We start from the raw sequence: 18,014 nt of genomic DNA, 5'->3' as shown, positions 1-18,014 counted from the left end.
CAACTATTGCACTGCTAAACAGACTTAATATTATCATTATACTCATGTATAAGTCAACTTCATATATAAGTTGAAGCCAAAAGACCCAAGCTTTGTTGGAGCATGTAAGAAATCAGTTGGTGAGTGTGTTAACTGTAAAATGCAAATCACGATGCTGATTGGTTGAGCCACACCTGGGGAGCTAGCTGAGTCTGGGAGTTCTGACTACAGTTAGATTTTTAGGCTTGAGCTGTGCAGGAGCAGAGAGAGAGTTTAGTGTTCTTGCTTCATATTTTCTTTCTCTGGCAAGACAGTGTGTAGACTGATAAATTGTGAGCTACGCGTGATTTTCATTCCGCCACAAGCTTCACATCTGGAAGATAGATGGAAATAAAATCAATCAGGCCCTGTGCTTCAAATATCTGGGGATAGTCCTCCATTCCCCCAGCAGCAGATAAGCCCATGGCGTCCATGTAGCTGAGATTGCACAGAGGAGCTCATCTGCTATACTAAAATATCTCAGGTCAAGAGGGGGACAATATATACCCGCAGCACTCAAATTATTTGATACCAAGCCAGTTGCACAACTCCTATTCAGTGCCCAGTTAGGCTCCTTTTCTTACTTCACCCCATTGGAGAGTGTACAATCCAAATTCTTAAGGTCAACCCTCCAGGTACCCAGATGTGTCTCCAATGCCACCATACACCTGGAGACTGGCTTCCTGAGAATTGAGGCTAGGATGTCGGTGGTTATATTGAGCTATTGCCTTAGACTATCTCTTTCTCCCCTTGGCCCCTTCTTCTCTTGGCCCTTTCTCCCCTTGGCCTTACTCCGTTGGATGACTTTCAGTCCAGATGGGAAAAAGCAATAGCAGCAAAAATTACATCCCTGGCTTCTCTCCAGGACTGTTAACCAGTATGAGCTGCGACTAAGCCAAATAGAATCATAGAGTTGGGTGGGCTTTCCAGTCCAACCCTATTCTGCCAAAAAGCAGGAAAAACGCCTTCAAAGCACCCCGACAGATGGCCACTCAGCCTCTTCTTTCAAAGCCTCCAAAGAAGAAACCTCCACCTCACTTTGGGGCAGAGAGAAAGTTCCACTGCTGAACAGCTCTCTCTCTCACAGTCAGGACGTTTTTCCTCATGTTCAGCAGTGGAACTCTCTGCCCCGGAGTGTGGTGGAGGCTCCTTCTTTGGAAGCTTTTAAACTGAGGCTGGATGGCCATCTGTCGGGGGTGATTTGAATGCACTATTCCTGCTTCTTGGCAGGGGGTTGGACTGGATGGCCCATGAGGTCTCTTCCCTATGAGGAGCGGCTTGAGGAGCGGCTTAAGGAGCTGGGCATGTTTAGCCTGAAGTAGAGAAGGCTGAGAGGAGATATGATAGCCATGTATAAATATGTGAGAGGAAGTCACAGGGAGAAGGGAGCAAGCTTGGTTACTGCTTCCATGGAGATTAGGACAAGGAACAATGGCTTCAAACTACAAGAAAGGAGATTCCATCTGAACATGAGGAAGAACTTCCTGACTGAGAGAGCCGTTCAGCAGTGGAACTCTCTGCCCTGGAGTATGGTGGAGACTCCTTCTTTGGAGGCTTTTAAACAGAGGCTGGGTGGCCATCTGTCAGGGGTGATTTGAATGCAATATTCCTGCTTCTTGGCAGGGGGTTGGACAGGATGACCCATGAGGTCTCTTCCAACTCTTTGATTCTATGATTCTGTGTTCAGATGGAATCTCCTTTCCTGTAGTTTGAAGCCATTACTCCTTTGTGTCATAGTCTCCAGGGCAGCAGAAAACAATCTTGCTCCTTCCATCCTATGACTTCTCCTCCCATCTTGATCCATGACCTTCATCATGTCTCCTCTCTGGCTTCTCTTCTAAAGGCTAAACATGCCCAGCTCTTGAAGCTGCTCCTCATAGGGCTTGTTCTCCAGACCCTTGATCCTTTTGAAGTCGAGAAGGAATTTTGAAGGGTCTCACCCTGAAGGAGAGACCCTGCGGACCCACCAAAGAGGGCTCGCTACTTTGGTGAGCAAAAGAAAAAGAAGCTGCAGTTTAAAAGATTTCCCTAAGTTCCCAAAAGAATCTCACCAAAGCTGAAGGAAGTGCCACCGAGTTGATTTTATTGCAATTATTATTATTAGATCAGCCCCCTCGTTAATGGTGTTTCGAAGAAGACTGAAGACCTGGCTGTTTGAACAGGCGTTTGGATAAACAGTGCTATGAATATAATGAATATAGGAAAACGGAATTACGGATGACGAGTTGGATCACGATTCTAGTTACGAGATGTTAATGTGCTGTCTATTGATGTGTAATTACTCAGTATATTACGGTGTTAATTGTTTTTAAATAGTGTATGTTGTATTGAATTCTTGCCCTTGTTGTTAACCGCGTTGAGTCGCCTACGGGCTGAGAAACTGCGGTATACAAATAAAGTAAATAAAGTAAATAAATAAATAATTATTATTATTATTAACTTTATTTGTACCCCGCTAGCATCTCCCGAAGGACTCGATGCGGCTCACAAAGGCCAAGGCCTCAAAACACAACATAACAATACACAACCTAAAGCAAATTAAAAAATTAAAAACAGTTAAAGCAAAATTAAACAACAAGCAATAAACAATACACCAAGACACAATAAAACTGGGCCGGGCCAGAGTAATGGGTACAGATTAAAAGTGCTGAAGTGACAGGTGATATGTAAGGATTATAGAGTAAGTGCAGTGTGCCAGCAATCTTAATTCTAATAAAGTGCTTCTGGGACTTGTTATTGGAGTTTTCCTATTCTGGAAAGGCACATCGGAACAGCCACGTCTTCAAGTTCTTTCTAAAGACTGCCAACGTAGAGGCCTGTCTAAGATCTTTGGGGAGGGTGTTCCAGAGTCAGGGGGCCACCACAGAAAAGGCCCTGTCTCGTGTCCCCACCAAACGCGCCTGCGACACCGGCGGAATCACGAGCAGGGCCTCTCCGAATGAACGAAGTGAACGCGTGGGTTCGTACACGGAGATGCGATCCAGCTGGAAAGGATGCAAAGCCGCAATAATTCGTCAAGCAAAGCATACAGTGTACACAAAATGAAGCCTTATTATACATAAAACAGAGATGGCAGATTTGAATTTCCCGTTCCTCGCCCCTCAGCCAGCTCGGCGTTGATTAGCTGGCGCTCTACAGCTGGGAGGAAGCTTGGCCGCCTCCTGGTCGCCCTGGCCAATCGATGAGCTTCTGTCACCTCGGCTTCCTGGCCAATCAGGAGAGAGGGAGGCGGGACGAGAGGGAAACAATGAATTCTTGAGTGGATTATGGAAATATGTAATGTCCAAATAGCCGGCGAGTCCTTGGGGGCCTTCTAGCCAGCTAGTCTATTGTCTTTGATGGGTGGCAATCAATGTTGAAGTCTGGCAAGCCTGCCAAAATCTGGATTTTCTTTGTACCGAGATATGGGAACAATGAGGCAATCTTGGTTGAAATTTCGGCTGAGAGAAGCTCAAATGAGCAAACGGATCAAAACAAAGTGAGACTTTCTGGAGGCCCCTTGTCCTGTAGAGATATGATCATTTATGCCAAGTGGGCATCTTCCGCTGGGGGACATACTCCGAGCCCCAGGGTCGCTGCCCATTGTATTGTCCATGCAAATATGTCTCTCGATAAGGTTCTTTTTAAACAGGAGATTTCCTCCTTCCCAGGGTCACTGAGGGTGACTTTTATATTTTTATACATTTCTTATAAAAGGGAATAGGGCAGAAGGGTAAGGCAAAGGTCAGATACTTAGGGAAAAATATAGAACTCATGGTGTAGAAAACATACCCTCCCACCAGAGTTCCATAGTGAAATTGATGAGAGCCTCAATCATGGCTCAGTATATGTCCATAGTTCATAATATTTTTGTAAAAGTCCATAAAAAGGAGAGGGAAATTATCATTATCGTCAAAAGGTCCTTCAAGGGGGCAAAGGGGTCCATAAAACATGAGATGTGATTTGGTAAGTCCACTGAGCCAGGATATGGAGTCCTGCATCGCTAGGGCTGAAGCTTGCCCTATGGTCTGAAGAGAACTACAATTCCCTCTGAAGTCTGGAGCGAGGGTGGCAGGTCCACTTCCCGAGGGTCTCATGGGGTAACCACATCAAGTTCCCCGTGTCCTGGGGCTCTAAAAGGACGAAGAAGTGACAGCGGGAGCAGTGCAGCAGCAGGAAGCCCAGTTTGACAATCAGCTGTTTCTTATTAAATATATTCTTAAAAACAAAAAGGTTATTCCCAGAGAGCAGGAGTCTGAAATGCAAAAAGTGAGATAGCAGTTAGTGTTAGAATTGGGCTAGGAAAAATATGGCATCAAAATGGAGTCTTTTGCTTAACTTATGGATACGGGGGCCTGAGGGGTTTCCGTATCCGCGGTTTAAAGAAATGCAGATTCGGCATCCCAGGTGGGTCGGCGGCTGCCCGCAGCCTGGAAAATCATAGAATCATAGAGTTGGAAGAGACCTCATGGGCCATCCAGTCCATCCCCTGCCAAGAAGCAGGAATTTTGCATTCAAATCACCCCTGACAAATGGCCATCCAGCCTCTGTTTAAAAGCTTCCAAAGAAGGAGCCTCCACCATTTATACATGGCTATCATATCTCCTCTCAGCCTTCTCTTCTTCAGGCTAAACATGCCCAGCTCCTTAAGCCGCTCCTCATAGGGCTTGTTCTCCAGACCCTTGATCATTTTAGTCACCCTCCTCTGGACACATTCCAGATTGTTAATATCTCTCTTTAATTGTGGTGCCCAGAATTGGACGCAATATTCCAGGTGTGGTCTAACCAAAGCGGAATAGAGGGGTAGCATGACTTCCCTAGATCTAGACAGTATACTCCTATTGATGCAGACCAAAATCCCATTGGCTTTTTTTGCTGCCACATCACATTGTTGACTCATTTTTAACTTGTTGTCCACGAGGATTCCAAGATCTTTTTCACACGTACTTTTCTCGAGCCAGGCATTGTCCCCCATTCTGTATCTTTGCATTTCGTTTTTTCTGCCTAAGTGGAGTATTTTGCATTTTTCACTGTTGAACTTCATTTTGTTAGTTTTGGCCCATCTCTCTAATCTGTCAAGATCGTTTTGAATCCTGCTCCTGTCCTCTGGAGCTATCCCTCCTAATTTGGTGTCGTCTGCAAATTTGATGATCATGCCTTCTAACCCTTCATCTAAGTCATTAATAGAGATGTTGAACAGGACCGGGCCCAGGACAGAACCCTCCGGCACTCCGCTTGTCACTTCTTTCCAAGATGAAGAGGAAGCATTGGTGACCAACCTGTGGGTTCGTCCATTTAAGCAATTACAGATCCATGTAACCGTAGTTTTGCCTAGCCCACATTGGACTAGTTTGTTTGCCAGAAGGTCATGGGGGACCTTGTTGAAGGCCTTACTGAAATCCAGGTACGCTACATCCACGGCATTCCCCGCATCTACCCAGCTTGTAACTCTATCGAAAAAAGAGATCAGATAAGTCTGGCATGACTTGTTTTTGATAAATCCATGTTGACTATTAGCGATGACCGCATTTGTTTCTAAGTGCTTGCAGACCACTTCCTTGACAATCTTTTCCAGAATCTTGCCTGGTATTGACGTGAGGCTGACCAGACAGTAATTGTTTGGGTCATCCTTTTTTTCCTTTTTGAAGATTGGGACCACATTGGCCCTCCTCCAATCTGCTGGAACTTCTCCCATTCTCCAAGAACTCTCAAAGATGATTGCCAATGGTTGGGAAATGACTTCCGCTAGTTCCTTCAATACTCTTGAGTGTAGTTGATCTGGCTCTGAGGACTTGAACTCATTTAGAGCGGCCAGGTATTCCTGGATGACTTGTTTCCCAATTTGGGGTTGGATGTCCTCTAATCCCTCACCCACTCTATCTTGCTGAGGTTGAAGATGACTTTCGTTTTGTGAGAAGACCGAGGCAAAGAAGGCATTAAGCAGTTCTGCCTTTTCCTTATCCCCTGTCAGCATTGCCCCATTTTCTCCTCGAAGAGGCCCTATCGCCTTCCTGTTTTTCCTTTTTCTACTGACATAAGAAAAGAAGCCCTTTTTATTGTTTTTAATGTTCCCGGCAAGCCTGAGCTCGTTTTGTGTTTTATCCTTGCGGACCTTTTCCCTACAGGTGTTGGCTATTTGTTTAAATTCTTCTTTGGTGATTTCTCCCTTTCTCACTTCTTATGCATGTCTCTTTTGTGTCTTAGCACAGTTAGAAGTTCTTTGGACATTCATTCTGGTTTCTTTGCACTTGTCCTATTTTTTCTCTTTGTTGGCACGGTTTGCAATTGCGCCTTGAGTATTTCATTCTTGAGAAGTTCCCATCCATCCATAACTCCCTTTTATTTTAGTATTTGTGTCCACAGAATGCTGCTCAGTGTTTCCTTCATTTTTCGGAAATCAGCTCTCCTAAAGTCCAAAATGCAGGTTTGACTTGTCTTAGTTTCGGCCTTCCTTTGTACCTCAAATTGCAGGAGCACATGGTCACTTGCCCCTAAGGATCCAACCACTTCAACCGCATCGATCAGGTTCTCCGCATTTGTTAGGATGTGTTGGGGTTCAGCCTCCGTGTGAACCTGAACCTGATTCTCTGATTGTATTTCCTGATGCAACTGAACAGGCTACTGAACATGAATTTGTCCCTGAAGGTTTGGAAACTGTTGATTCTGAGGTCAGTGGCTTGGAAAGTGAAACTACTCATCCTGATGGCAATGTTTCTGAATCAAGCGGTGATAGCTCTCCAGAGGAGCTAAAACCTGTCTTTTTTAATGAGGATAGGAAAGGGCAGATTTGGAAAAACAGGAGTGAATCGCAAAGTCTGCGAAGGTCAAGCAGATTAAAGGAAAGGGAGGCACAGGCTTCAAAGTCTGGAGGCGTGTCCCAGAACAGTTTCTTTAGCTTTAAGTGTCTCTCCCCGGGCTCTCTCATTAGATCAAGCATCGTTTAGACTGAGGCATTACCTTGGCAGATTTCCCGGTTTCCATGGCCTGCATTCCCGGAGGCTTCTAGTTTCCAAGTACGGTTAGTGAGATGCTAACAGGTTCCAGGTTTTTCTAGTGCTGCTTTTGGAATTGTGATCCAGTTCATAGATATTCCTGACTGCTGTATTTACTGTGGCTTTTTGGACTTTGTATTTTCCTCTATTTTGTAACCATTTTTCATCAATACAAAAGGATTGTTTTTTCCTACAGTCAAGTGTGGTGGATTAATATCTTATGGTCTTGTTTCCTGATCTGGGTTGCAACAGGATGAGATCAAGAGTAGCCGACCCCCTTGTTGCCTCTTCTACCTTCTGGACCATGAAGTTGTCTGCAAGGCAAGCGAGGAATTTGTTGGACTTTGTACTATTGGCTGAGTTTGTTTTCCAGCAAATATCGGGATAGTTGAAATTGCCCATGACTACTACATCTCTTCTCTGTGCCTGTTCATCAGGGCAAGAAAACGTAATCAAAGAGCCATCCAGCCATAGGGATAGATAGATAGATAGATAGATAGATAGATAGATATGATTCACACACACACACAGATATAGTATCATAGATTTGAAAGGACCCTTAAAGGACAATGATATGTTGCATGTTCCAGGGTGGGCAAACCAGACACTTTCCACATCAACACTGACAAAGAATCAGCAAGAAATACTGTTTACCCACAAGCATAAAGAAATTACATATATTCGAAACCAACACTTTCTCATTACTTTATTTTCCAGATCAACAGACTGGGCCACAGCAATGCGTGGCAGGGGACAGCTAGTTTTTTATAAGGGCCGAGAGACAATAACATTGGGGACCTAATGGATTGGAAGGATTGTAATAAGTCAAAGATGCATTGTTTTATTAGATACGGAAATGAGAGATCCTGGTGTGCTAGGGTAGATGGCATGGGCAAACTTGGGCCCTCTAGTAGGCTGTTAGGAATTGTGGGAGTTGAAGTTCAAAACACCTGGAGGGGCCAAGTTTGCCCATGTCTGGTATAGAGTCTTCTAAAAACACGGCTTGCCTAGCTAAAATGCGTTTCCTGCAATGTGTGTGATAAGTCCATGGTCAACTCAAGTTGAGGGGTGATTCCTTGGCGTCCATTTATCGACCTATACACAAGTATATACGGCATGTCCTTGTAAATTCACCCTTTGTTTTCCAGAAGCCTGAGGATAAATTGAGGTTTTTGTGTAATGACCTCAGAATGAGGAAAAATAGAGGCTTTATGAGGCCGAGCGGCTAGCAGTTGAACGGAATGCTAAAAGGGAAGGGATGCCCTACCAAAGCCGCCCGGGCCCGCTGGCTTTTTCGCCCTTCCGTTCTCCCCCCGCTTTGCAGTTTGGGGCGCCGACGTTTCTCTCCCCCCCCCAGGGGGGGCCGGGCCTCGGATAGCCTGATTACATGGCATGGGGCATCGGCTGGCACTTCCCAACCTAGGGATCCCTCTATTCATAGGTCCCCGGGGGGCAGGGCCTATGTCTATGGCCCTATTTTGGCCCCTGAGCAGAGTGTCAGGGGGCCCTCCTCCTTTCCCCCACCCCAGGGGGCATCCTCCTTTCCTGTCCTTCTGGAGGACGACAAAGACCCCGACAGGGCCCACAATCTTTCCGCCTACTCTGGCTCTCACTCCCACCCGGCTCCTCCACCAGATGCCATGGACTTCACAGTGCTTCTCACCCGCCTGTCCAGGGTGCTTAAGGTGACTACGTCCCACCAACCGGTGGATGATTTCCTTTTTCCCTCCGATGAGCAACGACAGGCACCACCCCCGTCGACTCTCCTCCCCAGCATTCCCTACCTGTTACAGCTGACGAAGACGCCGGATCTCCCGCCTCCTTCCGTTAACCCCGTCTCCCACCATAATGACCTCCTTTACAGGATTGACCTGTCCACTGCCCCCTGGGTTGCCTGACTGCCCAAGCCAAACACAGTGGTTGCGGATATGACTCCAGGCAAGCGGTTCAAACCCCAGAGCACTCCTTCCGACAAGGAGGGCAGGAAGCTCGACTCTATCGGCAAGAAGGTGCACTCCAGCGCGTCTTTTTTCACCCGCTTGGCGCACTATGAGGCTTATTTTGCGGCTTGTCAGACCTACCTGTGGAAGCTCCTCAACGCTTACACACCTTACCTCCCAGAGGAGCGCCGCCCAATGGCTGAGGCCATCCTCCAGGAAGCACTCGCCTTGTCCAGGGCCCAGAAGGACATGGCCAAGCACGCCGCTGACTCTGCGGGCCGCCTCTTTACTGTCTCCACGACCATCCACAGGCATGCATGGCTCCGGGCGTCCATGCTCTCGGAGGAAGGCAGGGCCTTGGCCGAAAACCTCCCAGTCCATGACTCGGGCTTGTTTAACCTGGAGACCAACTCCCAGCTCAAGGAGACTCACGGGGTCCGACGGGCGGCCCATACGTTTGGCTATGTCACCCAGAGGCAACCTCGCTCTCCAGGTCGGTGGCAACCCTCTGCTTCCTATACCCATCGGCCATACCCGACGCCCAACAGGCTTTTATTATTATTATTATTATTATTATTATAACTTTATTTGTACCCCGCTAGCATCTCCCAAGGGATTCGATGCGGCTTACACAGGCCGAAGCCCAAAACACAATACAACAACTTTTTCCCCAGACCCCACTGCCCCAGCCGCCTAGACAACAGCAGCCGTCTCGCCTTCCCCAACAGGGGAAGCCTCGGTTTCAGGGCAGGGGCAAGCGTCGTTTTTGACTCCTCCCCCCCACCTCCCCCACCCTCTCCTGCTCTCCCACAATCCCCCCCCCCTCATGGCACGGTGATGCCTTCCCATTTTTGTTGGACGTTGACGCCCTTGAGCAGCACCAACTTGTGCCCGGGATGGACTTTCAGTTTGGTTCCTGTTTAGTGCCTTTCTTTTCGGCCTGGCAGGCCATCACCACGGACAAGTGGGTTTTGGACGTAGTCTTACATGGCTACTCCATTGATTTTGTTTCCCACCCCCTACGGGGGTGTTGAAGGCTTCTTCCCCCTCTCAGGGGTTATGGGAGGAGGTCCGCTCGTTGTTGTCAAAGGGAGCAACAGTCCCTCTTCATCCTCAGTTTTTTTGTCAGCCTTTTTTTCCCGTTATTTTTTAGTGGCCATAAAGGGTGGCAACCAGCGCGCCATCCTTGACCTCCGTGCCCTCAACACATTTGTGTACTCTCCCACCTTTCGGGTGGTGACTCTCTCCACCATCCTTCCCCTTATTCCCGCGGAGGCGTGGTTCGCCACAATCGACCTCCGGGATGCGTACTTCCACATTTCCATTTCCCGCCCTCACTGCAGGTTCCTCTACTTCATGATAGGGGACCTCACTTTTTCCTACCAGGTTCTCCCCTTTGGGATCTCCACTGCCCCAAGGGTGTTCACTAATTGCATGGCTGCTGTCTCTGCCTTCCTCCGTACTCAGGACATGACCGTGTTCCCGTACATTGATGACTGGCTGCTCCTGGGCCGTTCGAGCTCCTCTCTCCTTAACGACATCCGGTTCACCCTCTCCCTTCTGCAGGATCTGGGCCTCATCATGAACCATACCAAGTCCTGCCTCACTCCCTCGAGGACCATACAATTCATTGGAGCGGTGCTCGACTCTGCCGCCCACACTGCCTATCTACCTGAGGACCGCTTCGAGACACTTCGCACCTCCGTCCGCTCCCTGATGCACCGGACCAGGGTTCCCGCATCACAGGTCCAGTCCGCCCTAGAGCACATGGCGTCAACCTCGGCCGTCACCCCCTTTGCACGCCTCCACATGCGCCCGCTTCAGGCCTGGTTCCTCCGCCACTTCGACCGTCTTTGCGACAAGCTGTCCACCCGTCTCATCCTGCTGAGTCGCTTCACCCGCTCCCTCCGTTGGTGGCTCCTCCGGTCGACAGTCCTCGCGGGCATGCCCTTCCGACCCCGGGACCCGTCCCGCATGCTTACCTCACGGGTTGGGGGGCTTACACGGGCCGCCACTCGACACGTGGCCTTTGGACTCCTTCCGAACGACAACTCCACATCAACCTGCTGGAGATGCTGGCCCTCTTCAAGGCCCTCAGAACGTTCCGGGATCTCCTATCCCACCACGTTGTCCAGGTGTGCACCGACAATACCACCGTCATGTGGTACGTCAACAAACAAGGAGGAACTCGATTGCGGGCCCTCTTGACCTTGACCTTCATCATTTGGCATTGGTGCATCGCCCATGACATCTATATAGTGGCCATTCATGTCCCAGGCCAGTCCAACGACCGGGCCGATTTCCTCAGTCGATCCTCTGCCACGGATCACGAGTGGTCCCTTCATCCCGATGTCGCTGCGTCTCTCTTCCACCGGTGAGGCACTCCCTTGATCGACCTCTTCGCCACAGGGGCCAACACGAAGTGCAACCTTTTCTGCTCCTGGGGGGCACGCCCCACACCCAGTGGCTGCCTGGGCGACGCCTTCCTCTTCAGGTGGACGGGACCCTTGGTCTACGCCTTTCCTCCGTCCCTCTCCTCCTGAAAGTGATCGCCAAGCTCTACCACGACGAGGTGGATGCCATCGTGATAGCCCCCTGGTGGCCTCGTCAGCCCTGGTTCCCGCTCCTGTCCTCCATGGCGGCCGGCCATCACCGTCAGCTACCGCCACGGCCAGACCTCTTAACCACTCACTCCGGGATGGTCTGCCACGTGGCTCCGCCTCACCGCCTAGAGGATCCAACCGCGGGCCTCTCCGCGCCAGTCCTTGACATCCTGAATGCGGCCCATCAACCATCCACACAATGGTCCTATGCCCGCAAGTGGACTCTGTTTACCACCTTCGCCTCCACACGGGGCACGGACCCGCTCACGGCCTCTTCCCCCGTTCTCCTCCATTTCCTTGCCTCCTTGGCTCTCAAGGGCCTCGCCCTGTCATCGGTCAAATGCTATCTGGCAGCCATTACCGCTCATAGGAAGCGCCACTGCCTCCCTTCTCCCTTCCAGGACCCGTTGGTTCAACTATTCCTCCAGGGCTACAAGAACAAGTACCCTCCTCATCTCCTCCCTCCTCCGGTGTGGGATCTTCACCTCGTCCTGTCGGCTCTCACCAGGCCTCCATTCGAACCCTTGTCTTCCGCTGACCTGTCCCATCTCTCGTGGAAAACGGCGTTTCTCCTGGCCATCACCACCGCCCGCCGTGCCAGTGAACTCTGTGGCCTCCGGGCGGATGAGCCCTACATCCGTTTCCACCGTGACAAGTTGGTCCTCCGAACGGACATCTCCTTCCTACCGAAGGTCTCCTCCCTCTTCCACGCTGCGCAGGACATCGTCCTCCCGGCCTTCTTCCAATCCCCTTCCACCCCCCTGGAGACCTCCCTTCATCTCCTTGATGTCCGGAGGGTAGTCTTGTATTATCTGGACCGCACCAAGTTCTTCCGGAAGTCCCCCTGTCTCCTCCTCCAGTACCGTCAGGACACCTGGGGCAATCCTATCTCTCTTCAATGCCTGGGGGCGTGGGTTCTACAGGCCATCCGCCTCGCGTATGACCTGTCCGGCAGGGACCCGCCACCGGGCCTTAAGGCGCACTCCACCCAGGCCGTTGCGACCTCCACTGCCTTCTTCGGGGGCATCCCACTCGCTGACATCTGCAAGGCAGCCACGTGGGCTTCCCCGCTGACATTCGTCCAGCACTACAAGATTGACCTTCTGTCGAAATGCCCGGCGGCATTTGGACGAGCTGTCCTCTTCTCATCCCTGGCATGACGCCAACCATCCACATAAGTGGCTATTTTATTCTATCACATGTGTGCATTCCACAGAGACCACGAGAATGAAACTATGGTTGCTTACCTGTAACCATGGTTCTTCAAGTGTTCCTCTGTGGAATCCACACATCCCCGCCCTACCTCCCCACATCGCTCATGCCTTTGCTCTGCCGCTTTTGCAGCAGGGAACTGGCTCTGGGCACGTGGTCTGGAGAACAGGGGCGGGGCAGTACTTGTTTAATAATTTACTAGAATTTCCGGAACTGCTGCACATGGGCATCAGAATACCACATGTGTGGATTCCACAGAGGACCACTTGAAGAACCATGGTTACAGGTAAGCAACCATAGTTTACTAACTGGTGCGACTTACAGGGAGTGGTCAACCCCCCTGTTTAAGGAACTACATTGGCTGCTGTTCATTTTCCGGTCCCAATTCAAGGTGCAGGTTCTTACCTACAAAGCCCTGAACGGTTTGGGACCCGCCTACCTGCGCGACCGCATTTCTGTGTACAAATCCACATGATCTCTTTGATCATCTGGAGAGGCTCTGCTTGCGCTCCTGCCACCCTCGCAGGCGCAATTGGTGGGGATGAGGGAGAGGGCCTTCTCGGTGGTGGCCCCCCGACTCTGGAACTTCATTTCACTTCACTTTATTTCTTAATTAGTCGCTCTCCGCCAAGGTGCTCCCAGTGACTTACAATTTAAAATAGCATTTACACAATATAAAAACATTCAACATATAAACATACAACAGTGACTATTTGGCAAATTAGATCTGATCACTTTACTTAAATGCACAACCAAACAGCCAAGTCTTGAGCGCCTTTACAAAAGGTCGCAACTCCGACATTGCTTTAATATATGGAGGCAATGAGTTCCACAGAATTGGAGCATAGATCGAAAAAACTCTACGCCGTGTAGCTTCCAGGTGTACCTCCCTAGGGCCTGGTATGTATAGGAGATTTTCTTGGGTGGATCGAGGTAACCACTGATGGGAAAAAGGAATGAGGCGGTCCCTAAGATATAAAGGTCCTTGGCCATTTCGAGCTCTAAATGTCAGGATCAGTATCTTGAAAGAGATCCGATGTTCTATTGGTAGCCAATGCAGTTGTTGTAGAACTCACTTCCCAAGGATATCAGGCATGCCCCAACATTGGCAGTCTTTAGGAGGAGCCTGAAAATGTGGCTGTTCCAGTGTGCCTTCCCGGAATAAGGAAAATAATTCCCTGCAATATGTCCTCAGAATGCACTTTAACTATTGGATTGGGTTGGACTGTGCTCCCCTCACTTCTTTTAAAACCCTCCTACCAGATATATCATACCTTGTTTATGCCCAGCTTTTATTTTTTAAATTTTAAACTATTACATTTGGCCCAGCCATAGATTTTTAAATCCTTGTGTGTTATTGTTTATTGCTTATTGTTTATATGTGATTTATTTTAATTTATTGCATTGTATTGTTTTGTTTATTGCTTTCTTGTTTTATTGAAGTGTTGTTGGGCTTGGCCTCATGTAAGCCGCTCCGAGTCCCTTGGGGAGATGGTGGCGGGGTATAAATAAAGTATTATTATTATTATTATTATTATTATTATTATTATTATTATATCTTAGGTGTTTCTGTCTCTTTCAGGAATTGTGACTAAAGGATCTTCTCATCCACACAACTACTATGTGGAATCTTACAAGGTTCTCTCCAGCAGGGATGGCAAAAACTGGAAAGTTTACAAAGCCAAAGGTGGTAATGAAGATAAGGTGAGATTAAACTGAAATTGGGGAGTAGTTATGCCAAGCATGAAGAACCCCAACATTAAAGGGAACATTGGAATAGGGGAGGGGATTGTACCATCTTCCAGATATTGCTGCATTGCAATTGGCACCATTTCTCAATGCTGGTTACGCGAGATGGACATAGTTCCAGATCTATACTATTCATTAAAGGCTACACCAGTTGTACTTGTTGGAAAAAAGCATTAGAGCACATCACCAATGCTGTTAACCACTGGTTCCTCCTTGTCATCCTGGAAAGAAGTGACTATTTGGGTGCCATGAAGAGGGTTCGGTCCTGGGCTCAGTCTTTATTAATGACTTGGATGAAGGTTTAGAGGGCCTGCTTATCTAAGTTTGCAGATGGGACCAAATTAAGGAGAGCAAATACTCCAGAGAACAGGATCAGGACCCAACATGGCCTTAACAGATTAGAGAGCGGATTGGCCAAGACTAACAAAATGAATTTCAACAAGGACAAATGCAAGATATGCCACTTTGGCAGAAAAAAAATGAAATGCAAAGATACAGAATGGGTGATGCCTGACTCGACAACAATCCATGTGAGAAAGATCTTGCAGTCTTTGTGGAGAATAAGTTGAAGGGTGTAATGCAGCAGCACAAAAAGCCAATGGGATTTTAGGCTGCATCCAAAGGAGTCTAGTTTCCACATTGAGGGAAGTCCTGGTCTCTCTGTCTTCTGCTTTGGTCAGACCTTTTACCTGGAATCACACTGGGTCCAATTCTGGGCCCCACCGTTCAAGAGAGCTATTGACCCTAAGCTAGAAGGAGTCCAAAGGATCAAAGATGTGGAGGCTACGAATAATCCCTGAGGAGTGTCTTAAAGAACGGGGTCTGTTTAGCCTCAGAAGAGAAGGCAGAAAGGAGACAGGCTTGTTTTCTGCTGGCCTGGAAGCTAGGACTCAATGGAGCTAAAGGCTCAAATGGCAGGAAAGGAGATCCCACCTGAATATTAGGAAGAACTTCCTGACCTTAAGGAGAGCTGTTCAGCAGTGGAACTCTCTGCCTCGGAGTGTAGAGAAAACTCCTTCTTTGGAGGCTTCTAAACAGAGGCTGGATGGCCATCTGTTGGGGGTGCTTTGATTGTGCTTTTCCTGCATGTCAGGGGGTTGGACTGGATGCCCATGGGGTCTCTTTCAACTCTAGGGTTCTATTATTATTGTTGTTGTTGTTATTATTGTTATGGACCCTCTATATCAGTGGTTCTCAACCTGTGGGTCCCCAGGTGTTTTGGCCTACAACTCCCAGAAATCCCAGCCAATTTACCAGTCATTAGGATTTCTGGGAGTTGAAGGTTAAACATCTGGGGACCCACAGGTTGAGAACCACTGCTCTATATATTGATTATTTCAGTGTTGGATAGGGAATTCTAGCAGCTTTGTTATTTTAGTACATGTACTTAACAACACAGTATACATGCACATTAGGTCCAAATGTCTGGAATATCTCTACTATCCTGGGCCCTTGGAAAAAGCAGAATATTCAGAGACGAATCCCAGGCGCTTGCCAGCTTTATTATTATTATTATTATTATTATTATTATTATTATTATTATTAGAAACACAAGATGAGTCCACAGCAGACACTCTGCTGGCTGTTGTATTGGATCACACGTCGGACACTTCCCAAGTGTCGAGGACTGTGTGATGGATCGGCGAATAATGCATGCAGATCCCAGTAAAGTGGCCTTCTGCAGCTGGCAGATGGTAATTTTGTCAGCGCCGATTGTGTTTAAGTGCAGACCAAGGTCTTTAGGCACTGCACCCAGTGTGTCGATCACCACTGGGTAGGTGCGGGCAATGCTGTGGATGTAGCGTACCTGGATTTCAGTAAGGCCTTCAACAAGGTCCCCCATGACCTTCTGGCAAACAAACTAGTCCAATGTGAGCTAGGCAAAACTACGGTTCCGTGGATCTGAAATTGCTTAAATGGACGAACTCAGAGGGTGATTCTCCCCAGTGCTTCCTCTTCATCCTGGAAAGAAGTGACGAGCAGAGTGCCGCAGGGTTCTGTCCTGGGCTCGGTCCTGTTCAACATCTTTATTAATGACTTAGATGAAGGGTTAGAAGGCATGATCATCCAGTTTGCAGATGACACCAAATTGGGAGGGATAGCCAATACTCCAGAGGACAGGAGCAGGATTCAAAATGATCTTGACAGATTAGAGACATGGGCCAAAACTAACAAAATGAAGTTCAACAGTGACAAATGCAAGATACTCCACTTAGGGAGAAAAAACAAAATGCAAAGATACAGAATGGGGGACAATGCCTGGCTCGAGAGAAGTACGTGTGAAAAAGATCTTGGAGTCCTAGTGGACAACAAGTTAAACGTGAGCCAACAATGTGATGTGGTGGCAAAAAAAGCCAATGGGATTTTGGCCTGCAGCAATAGGAGTATAGTGTCTAGATCTAGGGAAGTCATGCTACCCCTCTATTCTGCTGGAATATTGCGTCCAATTCTGAGCACCACAATTAAAGAGAGATATTGTGTCATCTTTTCCAGTTGTTTACTCCTGGTCAGTCGTAGGGCTGACCGGAGTATTGGGTGGCAACCTGTGCTCAACGGGGTTACACTCCCCCTGAGGGCGCAGGTCCGTAGCTTGGGGGTCCTCCTGGATTCAATGCTGTCACTTGATGCTCAGGTGTCAGCGGTGGCCGGGAGGGCCTTTGCACAACTCAAACTTGTGCACCAGCTACGACCTTACCTCGTGAAGTCTGACTTGACCAGTGTGGTCCTCGCCTTGGTCACATCCAAACTGGACTATTGCAATGCGCTCTACGTGGGCCGCCCTTGAAGATGGCCCAGAAGTTTGAACTGGTACAATGGGCGGCAGCCAGGCTCCTTACTGGAGCAAACTATAGGGAGCATACAACACCTTATTAAAACAGCTTCATTGGCTGCCGATAAGTTGCTGAGCGAAATTCAAGGTGCAGGTCATGATCTATAAAGTCCTAAACGGTTCGGGCCCGCCTGTCTCCGTGATCGCATCTCCTTCTATGAACCGGCACGAGCTCTAAGATCTTCTGGGGAGGCCCTCCTCTCGGTCCCACTACTATCTCAAGCGCAGTTGGCGGGGACGAGAGAGAGGGCCTTCTCAGTGGTGGCCCCCCGCCTCTGGAACGCCCTTCCAAGGGAAATAAGACAGGCCCCATCCCTCCCCTCCTTTTGTAAGAGCTTGAAGACCTGGTGGTTTCAACAAGCCTTTGAAAATGCCCAGTTCTAACTCAGCCCCTGGTGGCGCAGTGGGTTAAAGCACTGAGCTGCTGAGCTTGATGATTGAAAGGTCGCAGGTTCGATTCCAGGGAGCGGCGTGAGCTTCCGCTGTCAGCCCTAGCTTCTGCCAACCTAGAATTTCGAAAACATGCAAATGTGTGTAGATCAATAGGTACCGCTCCGGCAGGAAGGTAACGGCGCTCCATGCAGTCATGCCGGCCACATGACCTTGGAGGTGTCTACGGACAACGCTGGCTCTTCGGCTTAGAAATGGAGATGAGCACCACACCCCAGAGTCAGACATGACTGGACTTAAT

General features: G+C 48.7%; 1 protein-coding gene across 3 annotated transcripts in view; it reads left to right on the top strand.

Annotated features, from left to right (window-relative positions):
* The window catches only part of LOC132780827 (discoidin, CUB and LCCL domain-containing protein 1-like), a 95,842-nt gene that overhangs the window by 56,424 nt on the left and 21,404 nt on the right, over positions 1 to 18,014 (top strand). For all 3 annotated transcript variants that reach the window (XM_060784634.2, XM_060784633.2, XM_067473658.1), the window contains one exon: positions 14,327 to 14,448. In XM_060784634.2, the coding sequence (XP_060640617.2) occupies positions 14,327 to 14,448 (122 nt within the window). The remainder of the gene's footprint in view (positions 1 to 14,326; positions 14,449 to 18,014) is intronic.

Source organism: Anolis sagrei, chromosome X, assembly GCF_037176765.1.
Source record: "Anolis sagrei isolate rAnoSag1 chromosome X, rAnoSag1.mat, whole genome shotgun sequence".
Lineage (NCBI taxonomy): Eukaryota > Metazoa > Chordata > Lepidosauria > Squamata > Dactyloidae > Anolis > Anolis sagrei.
This window is presented reverse-complemented; position numbering and strand designations above follow the sequence as displayed.